The 23,179-nt window shown below is 36.1% G+C and overlaps 1 protein-coding gene across 1 annotated transcript in view; it reads left to right on the top strand.

Moving 5' to 3' along the window:
* The first annotated feature begins 4,312 nt into the window (after positions 1-4,312).
* Positions 4,313-23,179, top strand: part of pgrmc2 (progesterone receptor membrane component 2) — a 31,936-nt gene continuing 13,069 nt past the window's right edge. The window contains exon 1 of the mRNA XM_028801663.2: positions 4,313-4,686. Coding sequence (XP_028657496.1) covers positions 4,347-4,686 — 340 coding nt within the window. The 5' untranslated portion in view covers positions 4,313-4,346. The remainder of the gene's footprint in view (positions 4,687-23,179) is intronic.

The raw sequence follows: 23,179 nt of genomic DNA, 5'->3' as shown, positions 1-23,179 counted from the left end.
TAGGAAGTGTGCTCAGGTAAGACAATTTATTACCACATAATTGCATGTGCTCTTTTTAAATCATAATGATAACTGAAATCAGCCAAATAGGTCTGATCAAAAGTTTACATACCCTTGAATGTTGGGGCTGACAACATACACACAAGTTGACACACACAGGTTCAAATTAAGGGTAATTAAGTGAGAGTGTCCACACCTGTAACTTCTTTGATTGTAATCAGTGTCTATGTATAAATAGTCAATTTAAATTCATGCAGAGCTGCACTGACTTTGCTGGATACCAAGTCATGGGGAAAGCAAAAGAACTGTCAAAGGACCTGCCAGAAAAAGTTGTTGTTTTGTATAAATCAGTAAAAGAATATAAAAAGATGTCAGGAGATTTGAAAATTCTGGTCAGTTAGTGTTCAGACTCAGGTAAAAAAGTAGAAAGTTAGGGTTTCTGTTGTTACCAAACCACAAGAAAAAAAACACAAGCCACTTCAGCTGAGATACAGGCTTCTCTGCAAACGAGTGGTGTTGCTGTTTCAAGATGCACAGTAAGGAGGTACTTGAAGACAAATGGGATAAACAGTTGAGTTGCAAGAAAAAAAAGCCTTTACTGTGCCAGTACCACAAAACAGACCACGTATAATATGCCAAACAGCATCTAGGCAAGCTTCAAAACTTCTGGAACAAAGATCTTTGGAGTGATGAGACCAAAATCGAACTTTATGGTCACAACCCGAAAACACTATGTTTGGAGAGGATGTAACAAGGCCCATGATGAAAAGTACACCATCCCTACTGTGAAGCATGGAGGTAGATCTCCAAAGTTCTGGGGGTGTGTGAGCTACAGTGGCATAGGTGACTTAGTGAAAATGAATGGCAAGATGAATACAGTATGTTACCAGAATATATTGGAGGACAACTTGCATTCATTAGTCTGGAAGCTGCGCGTGGGATGTACTTGGATCTTCCAACATGACAAAATGACAGTATTCCAAAACACAAGGCCAAGTTGACCCTTTAGTGCCTACAGCAGAGAAAAGGCAATGTGCTGGAGTGGCCATCACAGTCTCCTGACCTCAGTTTCATTCAGTCACTTTGGTGAGATGGTGCAGTTCATGCAAGACAACCTAAGAATTTACAGGACTTGGAGGCTTCTCGCCAAGGATAATGGGCAGCTCTACCACCAGAGAAGATGAAGGGCCTCATTCATAACTATCATAAAAGATTGCATGCCATCATTGATGATAAAGGGGCCAATAAACTGTAGTAAGAACTAAGGTCATGTAAACGTTTGAACAGGAACCATCTCATTACTTACCTTATTACTGTGTTTTGTTTAATGGTTGTGCTGTTCTGTGATGCCTTATAGTTTAATTTGGATTCCATTAAAAGTAAATGAAATGTCTTTTGCCTGATCAGTAATTTTTTCTTTAAAGTATGGTACACATCTTACAAATTCTTCCAGGGTATGTAAATTTATGAGCACAACTGTATCTTGTATTGTGGTGAGCAACCATTCCTCTCTAGTTCAGATTACTTACTGTAATTTCTAAATTACCTGCAAATTTTGGTCATACTGTTATTGTTATTCAGTTGCCATTCACAGATAGTATGTGTAAATGTAAGTGTCCCCTGTGATGGCCTGCTGTTCCATCCAGGCTTAATTCCCACATTACAGCTGATGCTGCTTAGGCACAGTATGTTCTAGCTCAACTATGATGCACATATGTTGTCATGTTGTCTAGAAAACGAATGAATGTACAGTATAGATGGATGGAGATAGCCTCATGAAGTGCAACAATTCAGCCACTATATTCACCAAATTAACAAAATTCACTTATTGAATAAAACTTTTTTGTAAGTATGGACCCTTCTCATGGCCAAACAACAACTGTAGTCAGGGCTACAAATCCATTACATTTTTTTATTACTTAAAATACATACTCATTTCCAGTCAATAGACTTTTTAATCAAAACAACAATAAGGGAAAAATCATTTTACCGTTAGAGACCCACAGAGTCTGTGTGCTAACAAATGTGTGCCTTTCAGCATTTACAGAAAGGTCTTTACCCAGCAAAGATACAGACGTTGGTTAAATATTCTCAGGATATGCAAGTAACCCAGGGCTTGTTTCTTGAAATGGAAACTGTTGTCCAAGAGTAACATAATCACAAGATTTGTATTCTTACTGTGAGTCATCAATATATTCCAGTTAATGTTCAAGATTAAAGTAATTTAAAAAAGCATGCTTATATCAGTATGCTGAAAAAAAAAAATCCTGGGACCACTGACATGACTTAAGGGCTTGCTAGTCTGAATATGTTGCAGGGCTGACTGTGTTTCTTGAAGTGTCGTGTTCCTGCTTACTTAGATTTTATATTTGTCCACCACCAAACACTACACATCAACTCCTCCTTGAGTTAGTTGAAGCTGAATGACATATGGGAGCACAGCTGACTTGGAAAGATTACTACCATCATAAAAGCTTAACCCACAGATGGCAACAATATGTAGTTGGGCATTATTATGTTGTACCTGATGGCGATGTCTCACTGTAAAATGGATGACATGATATTGTTGACATATTTCTGCATGAACATAATTACCTTAACTAGAAATGGATGTCTATCATAGGTGATGGAGTCCTATACCATGACATCCACTGCAATGGAAGTGTGTCTTTTATGAATATTGTCTGTGGGTGTAAAATCCATGGTCATCAGCTCTAAAGGATGGCCATGATTCATTACTGGAAATGACCTGACCCCAGTATTCTGCAGTGGACAATGTAAATAAACCCCACCCTGCAAGTCATTTGTCCTTGATTTGAGGCATTATCTGACAATTGATAGAAGGTCCAGCATCTCTGTTAATGGCTTTTTGCCCAAACCTCCAATCATCTTGTGCTGCTGTACCTCCTGGCACACATGGATTAGGTCATCCTTGCCAGGTATAATGGTGTTCCTGAAACAGTTGTCACTGTCTTTGTCCCAGTGTCACATCAATATGGTCAACCTGTGTCACAGGGTGGTTGCCTTTCCTGCCTCACGAAATATCATAAATTAGGCCTTGTTTGAATAATTAATACACTTCTAATTTGGGCATTCCAAGTGATGATAGTGACCACAGTGGACAAGTAGAACTCCTTAGTTGCATAACTTTCCATGCTGATTTCATATCATAGCTTTATGAAACTCATACTCTGCTTCTAAATTATTAAAAATCTTGTGATCTATACAATTTTCATAATAAATGTCTCATCTTTTTGTCTCGTTTCATAGCATCCATTCCAAGTTATTTGTGTAAAGATAACACAGAGACACAAATCATCACATACTAAGCACCATTGTGGACGGGCCTCCCTTATACAGGTTTAAGTTCCTGTTTAATAAGTGTGGTGGTTTGCCGATTTGCCCACTGTCCAAAAGACAAACACATAACTGTTTAAGTTATTATGTGTTTGTAAATTCAGTAAATATACTGTATATACTCATATTTCAGTCAAAGTTGCAAAAATATAAATAATATTGTTTTAGAACTTAACCATTTTTATGATTTAACTGTACCCTCGTATAACAATGTTTTAAATCCTCTGGTGTTTACAGTAGTCGCTGTCTTAGTGACTAAAGAATATTAAAGTTAATGTTGACGTATGGTGGCGCAGTGGGTAGCGCTGCTGCCTTGCAGTTGGGAGACCTGGGAACCTGGGTTCACTTCCCGGGTCCTCCCTGCGTGAAGTCTGCATGTTCTCCCTGTGTCTGCGTGGGTTTCCTCCCAGTCCAAAGACATGCAGGTTAGGTGGATTGGCGATTCTAAATTGGCCTTGGTGTGTGGGTCTGTTTGTGTGTGTCCTGTGGTGGGTTGGCACCCTGCCCGGGATTGGTTCCTGCCCTGTGTTGGCTGGGATTGGCTGCAGCAGACCCCCGTGACCCTGTGTTTGGATTCAGCGAGTTGGAAAATGGATGGATGTTGACGTGTCAATAAAATTAGATAAGGTGTGGTGATATGTATGCGTTGTTTTATTAGGTTATATATAAAAACGTCAAAATTGTGTTAGTTTTCTGTTAATATATATAGTATTCTACCTTCTTTAAGGCTGCAGCTTTAACCAATGAAAAGACTGTATGAAATACTACGTTAATAGAAAATGCTGCAGACTCATAAATCCCGCGCTTTTGTTAGGTCAGACAGGACCCGCCTCATGCAAACGCACGCTTCGACTTTACCTCTGGGAATTGTAGTCACTTGACCTCAAGTCCGTGATGCTTTGCGCGGTTTATGCTCCAGACCAATCAGAATTTAACGCTGTTACAGTGGGCGGCATGCTGGGCGGACCCAGTGAACCTTAGTGTGCAGTATGGCGGACGATGGAGACGGAAAGAGTGGAGTAGTAGAGAGCAGTAGCGGATCTGTGGTTTCAGAAAATGCGGAGCTCGATGTTGCTGGGATGCTGCTTAACGTGATCGTCTTTCTGGGAGTGCTGGTCCTCTGTTATGTGATTTACCGTAGTTGGCGCCGACGAGCTGGCTTGGACTCTGCCCAGGACAAGGAGGCCGCGTCGCTGCCAAAGATGAAGAGACGTGATTTCACGCTGGAACAGCTGCGGGAATACGACGGAATCCAGAACCCCCGCATCCTGATAGCAGTAAACACTAAGGTCTTCGACGTGACTCCCGGCAAGAAGTTTTACGGGCACGGTAATTGGCTCCTAACAGAATATCTATAAGCGTGTGTTATAAGTGTGTATGTCTTCGATGTCTGTACAGCGTACTTGCTTTATCAAGCAACATCTGTGCCTTACACAGAACAATATATAGGCTTGTGCAGATCATGCATTCATCTAAAATGCAAAAGCATTTTTTCAAGCTGACACGAATGTATCAGTAGAAAGTGACAAAAGGGCACATACCCGCAGGTTGCAACTCGTCCATCCATTAGGGCTTATCACCAGCTTTGATACGACCACAGGTTAGTTGAAGTCTTCTTATTCGGTTCCACTCATATGCTCAAAGGCACATCTAATACTCCGCATTGTGTATGGTGAAGGGGAAGTCTGACCCCGCTTTATTTGCTAGAAAGCTTTGTGTAAGTTAGCGCAGTTTAGTCAAGGACGGTTCCCTTCTGCACACTTAGATCTGTCAATGACATTGCATACTATATTTTCTTGACGCCTCAAACGGCGGTTTTTGAGTTCCTGGTGTGAGCTGGCAACATATTTCATCACTACCTGCCTTTTCGTGCTTTTGTCTCTGGTTTTCCAGAGTTGTACCTTTTATAGCAGTACGAACTGACCTCCACCCCATATTCTCCCGCGCTTACTGGTAGTCTTATTTAAGGACCTGCTGGCTGATGCATATTATTGGTCTGTTGGGACTGTCGATTACTTTATAACATAACTTTGCCTAGCGGTGTCAACCACAAATGAAGTGCAAAATAAATGCCGCCCCATTTTTACCGATGTGTGTACAGTATATGTCGGCCTTCAGTTGTAATAGTTGATATATATCAAGAATGTGCGAACGTGGCTGCAGTTGGATGAAGTCTGAAATTTTTTTTGTAAAAGTTCAACGGAGAAGCACGCAAATTTGATTTTTGCAACATTAGCGATTTTTATGTTGATATTTTTTTAAACTTATTCTTCAAATCGATTATTTTATGTAATTTTTGGGTACTCGTATGTTACAACCCCGCCAATCAACCTAGATAGCGCTACTCCATTCACTCATGCGTAGAACCTCCAAGGGCGATGACCCTTTGGATAGTTACACTTAACGACATTATAAACTTCGCTACAGAAGTAATGTTTCAAAAGTAATTAAAAATCAAACTTTGTATGTTTTGTTTTTATTTTTTGAATTCACGAATGTAAAAAACGACGAAGCTTTTCTTTTGCCTGTGGTGGGTTATAACACGCGAGTACCAATTGGTTTAGTGTGTTGATCGACCCTTTCTGCATTTAGAAATGATGCCACCCACTACCCTCTTGTTAAAAAAACTGTTATGTGCTGTTCAAAGAAAATCATTAATAGTAGTAATAATAATAATTCTTTTCATTAATATTTCTTACTACTCAAAGCGCTCTCCACGCAGGGAGGACCCGGGAAGCGAACCCAGGTCTCCTAACTGCGAGGCAGCAGCACTACGATTGCATTAGGCATTAAGATGCGTGTGTTTGCTCATGGATTGTTACCCAAATATAAAGGAAGTAAAGGCGCTTATATATGTGAAAGCAAATAGGCAAATCTGTTTCATTGTGTTCTAATATCTTATTGGTAGGGGACTAAGCTTATCTACAAATATCATTTATAATTTGCATAGAGATAACAGTAGTCTTTATAAACCAAAGTAACAAGTGACTAGTCAGGTTTTTTGCCTTGAAATCATTCTGAGGCACTTTAACTCTTTTTAGAAAGTGGCTGAGAGCGGTTTTACATCTTTAAGAAACTAGTTGTTATTCTGCTTTTTTGTGTCCATTGTGATTAGCAGCAGCATAGCTTAAACATAGAACTTTTTCAATGATAAATTTAATGGGAATGTTGTTAAATTGAAAAACATACATTACAGATTTTGTTAATGTGATTAACAGATATAAAATGTTTTCCTGTATACTGTCTATTCACTTAAATTAAAAAAAGTTAGTATTTCATTACTGCGGGGGGTTGGCACCGGGCCCGGGATTGGTTCCTGCCTTGTGCCCTGTGTTGGCTGGGATTGGCTCCGGCAGACCCCTGTGACCCTGTGTTCGGATTCAGCGGGTTGGATAATGGATGGATGGATAGTATTTCATTATGGGAAGTAAGCCTTTTTTTTTTTTTTTTTTTTTTTTTTTTTTTTTTTTTTTTTTTTTTTTTTTTATATAAAACAACTGTAAAGAGTAAGCATTAGTTGCTGTATGCAGGAATTCACACCTACACTGTCATTCACACTTTTCCCTTGATTACACATACTCTCTGAATGGCCAGCATAAACATGAACGCGTTTAATGGACATTTGGAGAGCTCTGCAAGTTCTCGCATGCTTCGTGGGAATGCAAAATTCCTCCACTGCTTCACTGGAAGGAACAAAAAGTTGTACATAATAAATGGACTGCATAATTATGCATTTTTATTTTTAGTTATTTTGTCAATGGTAGAGATTACTTAAGAGTCTGTTAAGGGGTTTTAGGGTCATTTGGATAGTGTTTAGTATTCTATTTAGCTATATTTTGCTACAATCTCTGTTCTGTTTATTACCTGCCACCTTCTTCTGTTGAACTGGTTTGTAGCCTTATAGCATTTTCAGTGTAAATGGTAACAATAGGGCATTTGCTTGGTATACCTGGGGTTGTCCTGAAAAATCAAAAGTTTAAGTATATTAATGGGATGGGTTTTTATTACTGAGGGTCAGAACATATTGGGCATGATTTATTTTTTAACACCTCTTGTGTTTTAGGTATAAACGTGAATTATGTTAATGAATGGCTTTTCTCTTTTCTTTCGTTGGTGCTTTTGGCAGTGTTTTTAGCTATGATTTTTATTTTGGTTAGAAAACCTCAAGCTCTTGGGTGTTTGGGATTATTTAATAGTAAGTTTTATTTTACTCATGTTTTATATTAGTTTATTACATTGCAGAGATCCTTTTGGTGCTTGCAGTTGATTGAATATAACATTGTAAACGTAAACTGTTTAATTATTCATCTGATGTTTGAATATTTTTTATATACAGTATAGGCTACGCAGCCGTAATTGACTTATTAAATTTCAAAGAAAACACTTTTCATTAATGGGTTCATGACTCTGAGATCAGAGAACAATATAACTTGGCTGACGATGGCTCAATTTTTGGTATAATGTGAGAAGACTATGTCAATTTAACCTGTACAATTACATACATAGAAGCTTCATTGATAGGTTCTGAAATTGCTTTGCAAAAGTTCCTACTAATATAAAATTTAAAAATTTAAATTGAGCTCTTCATTGCTTTGATATTGCCCTTTTACTTAATGCCTTTTGACTGGAAATTGAAATGACATTTTACGTTGAAGTAACTGGGTAATACCCCATTTATTAGAATCAAAAGTAATAGAGTTGTGTAACCTCTTCTTCTAACAGATCACTAGTATGTGTCAATTAATTATTGTCAATACTGATAAAACATTTTAATAATCACGTCAACTCATAAAACCGTTGACATAAAATATTTCCAAGAAACTTAACTCTCGATAAAGTTTAGTATTCTGTCAAAATATCATATCTCTCTATTATATAAAAAAAAAAAATCCTGAAAAGCAAGGCTACGATACGTGGTCTTCTCAGAAGTTCTCGGAAGACATTTAAAAGACCCGCGAGACAAAACAGACTTGCCACAGAGCGGGCTCGCGGGGACCATAAAACATGAGACTTGGTGCCAAGAGATTGTCCCAGGGACGTCTAGCGGGGACGTGGAACTTGAGATTCTTGCAAGACACACCCTACTTACAAAAGATATCAAATAAGAGCACACCCATCAAAAAACACTCAGTGGTGTAAAAGCACGTAGTACACACAGATAGCACATATAAAGCGTATAAGGACAATATAAAGAATAGAGACCCAAATGCGTTGGAGAGAAAAAAAAGGCAGATAAGAGATTATGAAAGCAGTGGAATTTGAAAGGCTCAAACAAACGATGGCGCGATACACATGCAGAGAAAGGTACAGAATATGAAAGCAGAAGTATTATAGCGTCCCAGCCAGGTTGAGGGCTTTTTGGTTTTAAGTGACTGTTCGGTCTGATTGAGGGAGGGCAGAGTACAACACAGAAGACTGATAGTGGGGTAATGATTGATGTGGTAAGGGGGTGGGGGGCGTTGGAGAAGGTGCTATAAAGTTGTGTTTGGGGTTAGGAAGTCGGCAATTATCAAGTAAAACTTTTGTGACACTTTATCATGTCAGTCGCTACAGTATTAAAGAAAAGATAGAAAAGATCACATTACCGCAAACAAAAGGTGATTAATCATCAGAACCAGGTGTAATTGAAAAAATAGCAGGACAAATCGAGGTCAGAAGTAAAAGGCAAAGAGTAGACAACAAAGTGTTTTCGCATTCGCATCATTCAATGCACAAAACTAAAATTACACAATAATGGACCATACGCGATGAGAATCTGTGGTCCCGTAACAGTTAAAGGAACGGCAAGTTAAATTTCAAAGAATACACAATTCGGTCAGGTGTATATTGATGATCACAGAGAAGCGATGCAAATTTTAACAGGCAAAAAGAAAGGTAATGTATATATTCCGCGAATAACATTACACACCAAAGGAGAACGTGATATGCCATTCGTATTAAAATGTTTACAGTTTACTGTGAGAATAGCTTTTGCTATGACAATCAATAAATCACAGGGACAAACAGTAGAAAAAGTCGGATTATTTATTAGAGAAACAGAAACAATATTCACTCACGGGCAGTTATACGTTGTGTTGTCACAATGTGTTTCCAAAAAATATTGTTTTTAATGAAGCTTTAAAGTAAAAGTGCAATTAATGAAATTGAAACAATTCCAAAGAAAAAAAAAATTAAAATTGTATGTCCATTTAACTAAATACAGGGGTTGGCGAGCGAAGCCCCCTAGTAGATTAAAAGTAAAATAAATGCTGCCTGTAAGTTCTTTTGGAAATCCATATTTTGTTAAATCCAGGTTGTGAGAACTAGGAAGAATTTTTCAGATGCGTAATGTTTTGCAGCAGAGAGATCAACATATACTGTATAGAGAATATCCTAGATATATTTAATATCCAGGCCTAGATATATTAATATACTGTACTGGTCTCTGTTTGGCAGTTGCTGGAATCATGACAGCTAGATATGAGAATAAATGCAGGCATGGTTAAAAATTTGTCTTGTTGGTTTGTACAGTAAGCATCAGTTTTCTTAGCAATGTATCAGAGAGATTGATTTGGCAGGTCCATAATGACTGTATGGTTCCATATTGGAATACTAGTACTTGTTACTGCATTGTGATATGAAAATAATTGTCAGTTTTTTGTCAGAACATCAAGGCCAGACATGTTCTACACTAAGTTTAGCTCGCATCTTGTTAAAATAAATGTTTATAGCTGTCAATTTATGTATTTTTTATGCCTCCCTATCTGGGAGATTTATTGTTTGTGTTTTTTCTTATTGTATTAAGGTTTATTTACCCTAAATTCAAGGACAACAATGTGTTATGGTGTTGGTACCTTCAAGTTTTCAATTGCCTAACTAAGTGCATTATATCGTCATCCAGCATATTATAGTAAAATTGTTTATACATACCATTAAAATTTGCTTTCCCTTTTAATATTTATTTGTAAACACTCCGACATTTACCATTTATTTTAAATCATTACCTAATCACAGGGGCAGAAAGTAACTATAGCTACTGATAATGAAAATTGGACTGGATAAAAGAGAAGGCTGAACATTTTTGCATATTTTTAAAAATCAACCAGGGCACAACACTAACTTTTAAAAGTGATTTTCATGGTGGGTGACCAGAGAGCAGCCTTTGTTTGCCATAACTGAATATATGGTTGCCATTTTTAGTAAACTATATTTGGAGCACTTACAATGCAACTACCAGTATACCTCCGCTTAATAATGAAACCATGATGTAAAAGAATGTTAAAAGCTTTATTATGAGAACTAAATTCTTTTTAGTTTTTGTTTTACCTGCAGCTTTACAGTATTTCAATCTTGAATTATTATCACTTAACATGTCTAGAAGGAAAACCAAATTAAAAAAAAAAAAAAAAAAAAAATTCTTGAGTGTTCACCCCTGCTATACAAAATACCACCTAGTAGTACAGTGATTGTCTTGTTGTTCACAGGTCCTCCACCAGTCCAGCAAATTGCTGCTTGTTTGCTTGCTTACTCGTCTGTTCTCTGTCTTTCAAATTTTAGCCTTTTAAACCGTCTTGCTGATTCCCACCACATATCTATTGGTCAGCACCCCTTGGAGTTAGGGTCCCTCAAATGACACAGAATACATTCTTCATATGATTAAAGTACACTGTGTATCTGTCCTGCAGTCTGTTTTATGATCATGCTTTCATGTAGTACTGTGCACCAGCAAATAAAAATGTATTGCTCAAACACTCCTAAACTACTGGAGTTGGCTTCAGTAAGCTATCCCTGAACTCAATAAAATAAAAATGTTTTCCTACTTCTGACAATGTTGCTATCTTACAAGTTTAAAGCCCCACATCACAAGACCACTGGGATTCCTTACAGGTTGCAAAAAAGTATCAGTAAGTTTAAACACTATGCAATGTTATCTATCTATCTATCTATCTATCTATCTATCTATCTATCTATCTATCTATCTATCTATCTATCTATCTATCTATCTATCTATCTATCTATCTATCTATCTATCTTAATAGGTTAATTAAACATACAGTATATACAGTATGCTTTCTGTATATGGCAAACATAAGTGAAAACTAATTAGATAGATAACATACAGTATATACGCTTTCTGTATATGGCAAACATAAGCAAAAGTCCTTCACTTATCTTAATGTAACATAAATCAAGCAGAGTGAAACAAAACAATGTCAATGAAACTTGCATTACTGACAGTTTTGACAAAAAGAAGCATTTCAGATTTATCACCTCACAGCTGTTTTCTCATTGAGTAAAAGAAAAGCTGCACAAGGCCATCTTTTTGCTTTCTACACTTCTGCATAGATAATGGTTTCTGACAGTGTTTTTTGTTTTTTTCAATGTCAAGATTTTGATAGAATCTCAATGTTTTAGACCTCCCTGATTCTGAAAGTACAATTTTTTTCAATTATGTGTGTGTAAACACAATAACTTGAGTATGCTTTCACTTAGGTCAACCAAATTTTGCATAAAAGTATTAGGTACAAATTGTAGATTTCTGGCAACTTTTGGGCTATTTGCGCTAACCGGAAGTGGTACTTTACATTTTATTCATGCAGTGGCAGAGTTTGATTTATTCAACTTTACTTTTATAATCATTGTTCAATATATTGTTAATTTGATTTGTTGTTGATGGTTCTTTAATATACATACTATAAATATATAATCATTGTCTTGCGGTTTACTCGTCAAATATCCATCCCCATATCTGAGTATACGAGAAAGTCTAGGAGAGACCACTCCTGGTTTTTTTTTTTTTTTGATTTTTTTAAATTTTATTTATTTATTTGTTTTTAATTTAGCAGCACTTGATTAGGATCCAAGTGGTAATTACTTCAAGTATGTATCTTTTATTGGTACTGTATTGCTGTCACTATGAAAAGAGTTTGTATTTATTGTTGGGTAAATATTTAGAACATATATAAAGGATGCAGTGTCCTTGAGGTGGCAAATGTTTGATTTAAATTGCACTGGTATGATAATAAACAAATGTTTCCCGATGTTTGCCTCATGCTTCTCTGATGCCCCGGTGACCCTAAATTTGATTAAGCTGTTTGCGAATGTTATTTGTATTTAATTCTTGCAGCCTGGTCACAATCATCCCATTGGGTTTATCTGAGTTTTCTAATAGTTTTTCATTTTCCTACACATTTTTAATGTTTTTTTTTTTTTAAATAATAATTGTCATGGCTGAGTTCAACTGGTATAAATATTCAGCTGGTATAAATGAATATAGTTATATTCTTTAGTGTGGCCGAGGCAGGTTACAACTAATGCTGCTAAGACAAAGTCTGGCTTCCTGCAGTTTTTTAAATTCAGTTAAGTTTATTCACTAAATGAATAGATAGATGGAAGAATAAATTGGCAGGCTGCTCTATTGTAGGCACGGAGCTGGACAGTTTGACATCTGTGGCAGAGCGACGGGCACTGAGCAGGCTCCTGTCAATAATGGAGAATCCACTACATCCACTAAACAGTGTCATCTCCAGACAGAGGAGCAGCTTCAGCAACAGACTGCTGTCACTGTCCTGCTCCACTGACAGACTGAGGAGATTGTTCCTCCCCCAAACTTTGCGACTCTTCAATTCCACCGGGGGTGGGGGTAAATGTTAACATTATTCAAAGTTATTGACTATCTGTATACCTGCATTGTTATCTTTAGTATTTTCTTTATAATATTTTCTTTATCTGCTGGAGTATGTGAATTTTCCCTTGGGATTAATAATGTCTCTGTCGGTCTCTGTCTATCTATCTAAATGAGGAAGTATGGTCTTGGGTGTGACCTGTGATGTACTTGTAGGGCTTGTTCCTTTCTCTATTGTGATGTAAAATGCGCAGAGTTTAGGAAAATGGATCAGCATTACTGATGGATTAAGCATAACTGTTAACAGTTTACTGTACTTAAATCCACGTTGTTTTTTTTTAGTCAGAAAAATTCTGTCTGTCATACTTCTTACCATTGTCTTTAAATATGTTTATTGTGCACACATTTTCATTTGTAAACATGTTATCTATATACTGTAGGTTTAAATGCTGTTAGACATTATTAATGTGAAGCTTGTGACTTGCTGGCAGCACAAGGTTATCCACAGAGCAGCCAGCTATTCTTAATTTGTGCTACATTTTTTTTTTTTAACTTGTTATTCATTATATATTCATAGCCCTAGGTGCTGGCGCCCAGTGAGAAAACAGTATTTTTTTTCCACTTCCAAGTCATTTGCTTTATACTACTTTTTCAGTAGATTAAACTGAATTGTGCACATGTCACTTCATGTACACTGTATAGAAAGATATAAATGCAAATACTCCTACTTTATCCCAGGAGGTCCAAGGGCAGCTTATCAAGCCCATGTTCTTATTATATTTTACATATGGTTTGCTGCACTAGTTAACAGCAAGGTAAGTTAGAGGAAAATTGTTGATATCACATTGTAATTTAAGCAAGTAGGCAACACAGAGCGTTTTGAGACAACTTTGCGATCTTTTAATGCGTACACAGTTTTTCAGTTATTTTAACATTGTCATTCTTTTGGATAACGTCGGGTACAACATAATGTATCACCCTTTTCTTCTGATTAGCATATGTCACTGAATATGCAGAAATTGAGAATTGGTATCAATGTTTAAAAAAAAAAAAAAAAAATCTGCACTCAACTAGAGATGTCACAACACCAGAATGTTTGTGTATGATACCAATACAAGTGAAATTTATGACACTCGATACCTTTCGCTACTATAGCAAAAACAGTAATTTCATTCAGTGACTGTTTATTAAAGTACATCCGTTTATTGAAGTGAACAATATTGTGCCTTTTTCTGTAATTCAGTACAGAATATATAAAAACTAACAATAATTAAAGCTTTAAAATACTGGTATATTCATCAAGTAGTTATCCAACTATCATTTAAGTGAACTTTCAGAACTTCTTTTTCAGAACTTCTGTTTAAAAGCTTAAAAGCCTTTGTTTTGCTGTTTTCATAAATATCCATATACAATGCAAGTCTGGAATTTAATGTGTGGCATAGGTTCAAAATCTTGGGGGGGATTTCAGCATATTGTTTATAAAGAATGATGTGTCATGAACTGTCTGATTTATCTTAGCATGGGCACATTCTAAATTTATTCTGACAATTTTCTGTTCAGTGACTGAAAACTACTACTTAGAATCCATGCTAAATATACATATTCAAATTATTATTATATACCTACTATTGAATTTGTGAATTCCAAGATAATTCCAGATATTTCAATTTAAACAAACTCATAGAGATGTTTTTGTAACATGCTTTAAAGTTTGGTTTATCAGTGAGCCAGTTTGTTAGGTTTGCAATATTTGCTGTTGTAAGACTTATATTTGCATCATTAGCCATTTATAAAATATTATTAAAGAGTAATAATTAATGGATTATTCAAATTAAGTCATATTTCAAATGTCAGAATCACTTGGTGCTTTAATTTTTCAAATCTGTCTCTCCTTCTTTTACGTTTGTCCCAGCTTTAAACCATCCTGTGTGAAATCAGACTTGACAGTTTTACATTAATCCTTTTTTTCAGAACTTCTGTTTAAAAGCTTAAAAGCCTTTGTTTTGCTGTTTTCATGGTTTCTTGAGTGTGTGGGCAGCCTTTGTGCTTCTGTGCACAAATCCAGAAACTGCAAATAACTTTACCTGTGTTCAATACATTTAAAATTGTGAGACAGCATTACATTCTCCAACATATCAGTCAAATATATAATCTTCGCTTTTACTTATGGTTTATACTAATGAAGATTAATTTCCCTTCAAAAACCAAATGAATGACATGCTTTCAGTGTTTACAGATTTATATTTAGATTTTTTGATCTGCTTACTGTGTTTTTTGGTGGTACCTCTATGTTAACACAGTACATGTTGTATTAATAGGGAAATGCTCCTTTTCATTTGAAGCATTAAAATCTAAATGTTTTATTTTGGTGTTGGCATATGGAGCAACTCCTGTCATCTATGGTGTAGACAAGCCAAATAACCACTTTGTTTAAATCTTGCATTGATGTTTACATAACTGTTATTTGTGCTAGCAGTCCTTCCACACCATGCAGTCTCTCATGCTTAACTGTGGATGCATGCGAGTTGCACCCAAACTGGCCTGGACTGTATATAGCAGTTAGAAAATGGACTTATGCTTTGACTGACGGACAATAGTAGAAGAGCTTATTACAGTCAGAGAATGAATGCAAAGCCTCCATTTATTGTGACAGTGTAAGACAATATATAAGATTATTTAATATCATTATCTTTTGATCTCTTGTTGCAAATGCTTCACAGTACAAGTTAAACGATCACACCTCATTTGATCTGTAATGTTTGCTGTCAAAAGCACGCACAAATCTGTTTTTAAACTAATCCCATAGTTGAATTTAAGCGGCAATAATGACAGTCTGTGTATTGTTATTATTGTTGTTGTTGTTATTGTTATTATTAAGAATAATAATTAAAACATATGTAAATCAAGAAATAGCAAGGTTATAAAACCTACTTTAATATGGAAGTTAGGGTTGAAAAGAAAAGACGGAACAAACTTGCTATAGTGCACACAGTATAAAAACAAAAGTAAAACTACTAACATGTACTTGAAAAAAATAAAGAAGCAAGGTTGTTCAGAGTGCTTCTGTGAAGCCAAGTACATTGCATTCTGGCATGTGGAGGACCACCCATAAAGTGCTCATGTAGGTGTCCTACTCAACACATGAAGTCGAGCGAGAGCGACAGACCAGATACAGCTGAGACATTTTTCAGCTTAAACAAAGTACATTAGTTTACATCTGTGCTAACATGAGTCATGGTCAAGTGGCACTTGAAAACTTATAAAGACACTGGTGTAAATGTGCCTTTGTTAGATCACCTTGACCAAATTCAGAGCTGTTTGGAAACTGATAGTGATCTCATTTAAGATGAGTAGAAATGCAAAACTGTTTTCTGTCTATGTACAGATTTAAAGGAAATGACAAAAAAAATCGCGTAGTGTAGCTGCAGCAGACGGATAAGGAGCTGAAGGGTGGTCATCCCTCACACCTGTGTAGTTTTAAAGAGTGGTGTGGCAGCAAGTGTTGAGTTACCATCTCCTTCATGACACTATAACATATACTAAAATAAAAGTTCCTTATGGCAGTGTGGGATGTCAACCTTTTTAGTTTTTCTTGTTGTCATACTTCTTGTTTCCATTCTAGCTACAGGTTGGTTGCTGTTCTGAGCTGTGCTGCAGATAAACAAGACACAGTTCAGCTGCAGGTGTTAATGTAAATTATATACAGACAGAATTTCTAAATGAAATGCATGTTAAAGGGAATGTTAAGAAGACTAACGGTCATTGTGGGCTGTACATAACATGTTTTAAATTTTGGTGAAGCGGGCTGCAATAAAAGATGTAAGGGAGGGCCAAGAGTTTGGCATCCCTGTTCTAGGACCAATGGAAATATTTTTTTAATGTATTTTTCCATGAGAAAACAATTGCAAAAAGAATTTCAAGGTAGAGATTACTATTTAGAGGAACAGATTGGAGGCTGAATGGATGTGTTTAGAGATTTCCTTAAACGTGTTTACATGTCAACCAGAATATAATCATTTTTTTTTCAATTTTATATTAATACAAGCTGAGGATATTTTGCTGTAATGGAAAAGTCATCCAGAAGATAATGAAGGGTACAGATGAAAAATAAACCCAACTTTTCAAGTTCACTAGAGTTCCCTCTCTTGTATTTGCACTCTCTCTCTCCAAATTGTGTACTGTAGTTCATAGAAGTTTTTCAACAGTTTAATTAAAAAGGCAATTTTACATCTAATATACTTTTAAGTTAAGGTGGACTTTATTTGTTGTATTTTGAATCTTATCCCAGAAACACTGCATGCTAATGAACCCATTAAACATATTTGTGTGCAAAGTGTCTGCTTAGGAGAATTCTCTTTCTAGAGTTCCTAGTCACTGTCATATAAAACTGTGTCACTACTTAAAATAGTGAATTTCACTTCTTCAAAATTAAATTTGAGGACTTGTCTTTAATCATTCAAGTGACTTTTGCATTTGTTAGAGGCAATGAGTTCACAAGCGGAATCTCATTGATTGAATCTAATAGCTTTTTTTCAAATTACTGTCTCTCTGTATATGAAAGAAAATTCTGGAATGGAAAGCAAATGCAAGGCTACGATACGTGATAATCTCGAAAGACATTTAAAAGACCCGCGAGACCAAGGAGACTTGCCACGGTGCGTCTCGCGGGGACCGTAAACATGAGACTTGGTGCCAAGAGATTGTCCCAGGGCCGTAGCAAAAAGGACAGCGGCTGTACAGGCTTTAAAGAGATCGAAGGGCAGCGCGACAGCAGCTACCCCAACCGAACGCGAGCAACGTTATACTTCCTGCAAGAAAGAATTCAACCACGCCCGGGGCCAAAAATAAAAGACAGGTATTGCTTTTACAACGTCACACGAGACCAGGCAGTGAGCCATCATTTAAAACAAGTCAACAGACCTCTAAGCTAGCAGTTGGTGGATTGCTTTTGGCAGGCAAGCATCATGTGCTCGGAGCTCTTAAAACAATGACATGCGACAGGCAGAAGAGGCAGCTAGCAAGCAGCAAAAAGACAGCAAATGATCCAAAGGCATATTCTTAGCGTACGTTCAGCTGCAACACCCTTCACAACACGAGCAGTATTATACGTCTGGGAAGAAAGAGATGTAACCTCACGTGGGGCAGGAAATAAAGAAACAAGTATTGTTTTTACAAAAGTTTTTAAAGTAAAAGTGAAAATAATGCATATGTAACAATTCACAAGAAAATAATCTCTTGAAATTGTAGATTGCCTGCCTAAGGTAAAGTCATTCCTGATGAATGGGGACGTGATAATGAGGGGTCCTTTCATCGGATTAGTGCTATTTCAGATGTGGAATGGCAAAATGGGGGAGGCAGCTTGATGAATGAGGTCTCCAGGACTTAAAACAAATCCTAATCATATTATGTGATATCATCTAATGTGAAATTCTACTCTGTACTTCTAGAATTTTTATTTTTATACTGTATTGAGGATTTATTCTGTTCTATGTATTGTATTGTATTGTATTGACCCCCTTCTTTTGGACACCCACTGCACGCCCAACCTACCTGGAAAGGGGTCTCTCTGTGAACTGCCTTTCCCTAGGTTTCTTCCATTTTTTTCCATACAAGGGGTTTTTTTGGGGGGAGTTTTATCTGGTCTTCTTAGATGGTCAAGGCTGGGGGGCTGTCAAGAGGCAGGGCCTGTTAAAGCCCATTGCGGCACTTCTTGTGTGATTTTGGGCTATACAAAAAATAAATTGTATTTCCGGTAAACCATACACAGGGGTTGGCGAGTGAAGCGAGGAGGGTGCAGAGCCCCCAAGTTTTTTTTAAAAAGATCACTTTTGCATAAAACATTCTGTTAATGTTGAAAATATAATTGTATACAGAAATCTAGGATTTCTGTCTGTAACAGTTCACTCTCTGTAATATTGGTATGAAAAAATACTGTTGTAAAATTTAGGGATGCTTCTATCAGGTTTTTTTAGGGTTGATACTAATCACTGATATTATGTTACTGGGGAAAAAAACTTTTATACTAAAAGATACTAAGCTTCTGCATAACCAGACATGCAGAAGTTTTATGTTCTATATTAAATTAACTTTGGTATTTTGATATTTTTATAATTAAAAAACTATAAATCATAGGTGTCATGTGTTCATTTTTTACTTTTTGTATACGAAGTATAGGGAAAGTACTGGAATCCTCCAAAAATTCCATTTCAAGATTTTGATGAATCTTAATGTTTTAGACCTCCCTGAGTCTGAAAATACAATTTTTTCAATTATGTCTGTGTGTTTGTGTGTGTATATGTAAAAACAGTAACTTGTGTATGCTTTCACTTGGGTCAGCCACATTTTGCTTACAAGTATTAGGTACAAAACGTAGATTTCTATCAACTTTTGGGCTATTTCTGTTAACCGGAAGTGGTACTTTACCTTTTATTCGTGCAGCTGCAGCGTCTGATTTATTCAACTTTACTTTTATAATAATTGTTCAATATACTATTATTGATTTAATTTGTTGTTGATGGTTCTTTAATGTACATAATATAAAAATATTATCATTGCCTTGCAGTTTACTCCTCAAATATCCATCCTCATATTTTAGTATACGAGAAAGTCTAGGGGAGACCAGTCCTGATTAAATTTTTTTTTTTTAAACAAAATTAAACTCTGTAAGCTCATTTTTAATTGAGCATAAAAATACTGTAATAAATTAAACTAAAAAAAGCACATTTTTTTTAACTAATGAAATATGAGGAGAAAATATTTATTCACAATACATACGGCATTAAAGAAAAAAAAATGCACCTCATAATTGCAGCCTGTCATATTTTTCAATTTCTTCTTTGATGTACTTTATGTAAAACAAAGCTTAATTAAAAAAAAGTAGTTTTCATTATTTATCTAACAAAAAATATATTCTAACATTGATTCTGTTAATTGATATTGACAGTTAAACACTGCCGAAATGTAAATATACATGCATAGGTTTTAATCATTTTTAATCATTAATTGCACAATAGCTGTTTTTGCTGTTAAGTATAAGTTTACTATATTTATACTCCCCTGTGTACCTGCTAGACATTACTAATTCTTATGGTTTAATTATAAATATGGATTACCATTTTAATTATTTAGAACTTGTTTCTTACCAAAACCTATACCGTATGATACACACAAGCAAATAATAGATTCAGTAAAAACCTTTAAAAAGCCATAAATCAATCAGATGTTCATGCTTATTAACAAGTTTAAAAGTAAAATAGATAAATTTAGCTATAACGCCAACAAGCTTTTTGTTTACTGGGCTGCAATTGTAAATTTTTCTTTATCTTCTTTTCTTTAAGTGAAAATAAAAGCTGTTGTACTGAAAACAAGCTCGCTAACCATCCAAACTCAGACAGGCAGTTTTCATTTAAATTAAAAGACAAAATATAAAGGTCTGAATTAACTAATTAAATTTTCTTGCTATTGGCCTAATTGCACAGTACAGCTACTTTGATTCCTTTGATTTGTAAAGGCTCTCCCTCTGTTTGCAGCAAAAAGACATGCTTAGCTACCATAAATACTTTTTGTAAACGAACACTACAACTAAATTACTGTAAACCTTTGGAAAAGCAGATTCTGAAAAAAGATCGGTCAATTTAGATTGGCAGATGAGCATCGCTAATAAAATTAGTAGTTTAGGAATTATCTTTCATTCTGTGAAGTCAATACGAGGGGTGTTCAATAATTTATCTACATGAGTATGAAAGAATGTGGCAAGCATGTTGAAACAAGTCTGAGCACGTTGTGAATGAGCACGTTGTGACATGTGTCAAGGTGACTCGAGCACGGTTGTGGCTCACTGCGAGTCTAATGCTCCAAGAGACAGGATGCCAGGAGAGTCCTCGTGTGAATCAAGTAAGAAAATGCTAGATTTGGAATACAGTAATGTTCAGTGACAAAATTTCTCACAAAAGAATGGAAAAAAGCCAAAGGAGATCCATGAACGCATGGATGCAGTTTATTATGGTGAGTCTGCTCCATCATCCCTACAAAGTAAAATTTTGGAGCAAGCAGTTTAAGTGGGGTGGAGAGTCCATTGAAGATGACCCTCACACTAACACATTTCTGTGGAAATTGCCTCCACAGAATGTCAAGAAAGTCGAGGATTCAATTTTGTCAGGCAAATGAATTAAGGTTTCCTGAATAGCTGAAGAAATGGGCATCTCAGCAGTTAGTGTGGAAAATAATCAGTAAAAAGTTGGGCATGTCAAAGGTGATTGTTATGCGGGAGTCAATCTAGGAGAAAAGACGAGGTAAACTCACAGCAGGCGTGCTGCTTCTTCGTGACAATGCACCAGTTCAAATGTCAATCACAGTCTGCCAGCTGAGAATATAGGTTCCAGCAGCTGAACCATAAAAAGTCTATTTTCTGTTACAGTAATCCTGGCATGTATGTGGCTGCAATATGCGTCACTGTATTGTGTGCCTTTAATTTTCTCTCGCAGTAATAAGTCTCACCAGCAAGTTCTGTGCAGTTCCCCAGTAAGTATTTTAATCTGTGCTGGCGTACAGCTGATTATTGTACGTGTGGCGTCTCCCCAGCAATGGATTTTATGTGAGCGAAAATAAATCTACTTTTAAAAGTCATTCAATTGTAATATCATGAAAATTCGTATATTTAGGAAAACCCCTTCAATCACTGACACTTTACACTTTACCAGGCTAAGTTTGTTAATCGCAAATGTGACATCCTCAGAGTGAACACTTGCACAACAACACACACTAATCCCACCTCTTTGGGGAAGCTGGTCTCCGCGTCTCAGTACCCGACTGGATTTTTCGCGCAGATTGGATTTTTCGCACATTGTTTTAGGTCTTACCTCATTTACCGAAATCCGATTGGATCGGCCGCGTGACATTTTATAGGTCCCGCCCTGTCGGTCTTGTGTGACGCGTCAAGCGGCCTTTGAAGCATCGCACCGTGCTCCGCACATGCGCACTTCACCAGAACACGGACACATGGACGCACACAGGGGTTTTATTAAAAAGGATTCTGAGTTCTAAAAAAATCTCGTGGTTGACAAGTGATGAAGATATCCAGGCAGTGACGTCCTGTTTTGAAGATTTTTTTTCCAAAGGGGTTAAAGTGTGGAGCTATCGGGACCATATTGAAAAATTTTTGAAAACTTTTTTTTTTTTATATCCCTACTGAGGTAGATAAATTATTGAACGGCCCTCATATGAAAGTTGTTAGAGAAGTCCATTAAAACTAAATGTTGTTTTGAATGGAACTAATTAGCCTCAGTAATGGGCTTCTGCAGTTTGCACAATACCACATAACCCTGCACTGTTGTTGATACCCACACTGTGTATTTCTAAAACCACATCTAGCCAAGGAATAATTTTTTTTTTTTTGTCTTGAACAAGCTAATAGTTTTATTGTACTCTGCAAATATTTTATTCATCCATGAAAGTTTAGACTTAATCACTTTTCCATTAGATTTTTCCTGACTCAGGCAGGTAGTGTCTATTTTAATCAAAGGACAAAAAAAAAGGCCTGAATTAAGGAAATTAACTATTCTTGCCATTTTCCTAATTGCAAAGGTGAACTTGTTCCCAGCAACATTTCTTTAGCTCCTCCATGTAAATTCATGGGTGATTTGAGGATGGCTGAGGGAGAGTGAGTGTTGAAAAAATGTTTTCCCAAGGCTGATTAGCTGTTGCACTGTTGTTGTCGTGACTGTTTGAAGCTTAAAATATAAGGGGCAGTTGGAGAGACAAAAAGACAGTAATGTTTGCTAATGCTTTTATTTATTTTAATTTTAGTAATCTGGCACGAAGTTTTTATAATATTACATATTGCAAATCACATTACAAAAAGTAGGAAACAGTTCAGTATAGCCAAGAATGAAGTCAGTACAACGTAGAGAGCATTTATGTATACAATTAAAACTATACCTCTCCCCTACCCAATTCAGAGAAATACAGTATTTGAACATAAAGCCAAATATGAGTTAGCTTCTCATATGTACTGAGTAGACATGAGAACAATATACTGTCCACGATGCATTTTATATTGAATTTCAAGCCTCATGATACAGTATTTTGACAGTATAAAATTTTCATAAACGTACTACAATGTACAATTTCTAAATTAAAACATTACACTATAAATTCAAATCACTGCACAAATACACAATTTTTAATGTAATTTTTTAAAGCTTTTTAATAAGGCAAAAT

This window comes from Erpetoichthys calabaricus, chromosome 5, assembly GCF_900747795.2.
Source record: "Erpetoichthys calabaricus chromosome 5, fErpCal1.3, whole genome shotgun sequence".
In the NCBI taxonomy this organism is placed as follows: domain Eukaryota; kingdom Metazoa; phylum Chordata; class Cladistia; order Polypteriformes; family Polypteridae; genus Erpetoichthys; species Erpetoichthys calabaricus.
Note: the sequence above shows the minus strand (reverse complement) of the source record. Positions and strands in the feature narration are given on the sequence as shown.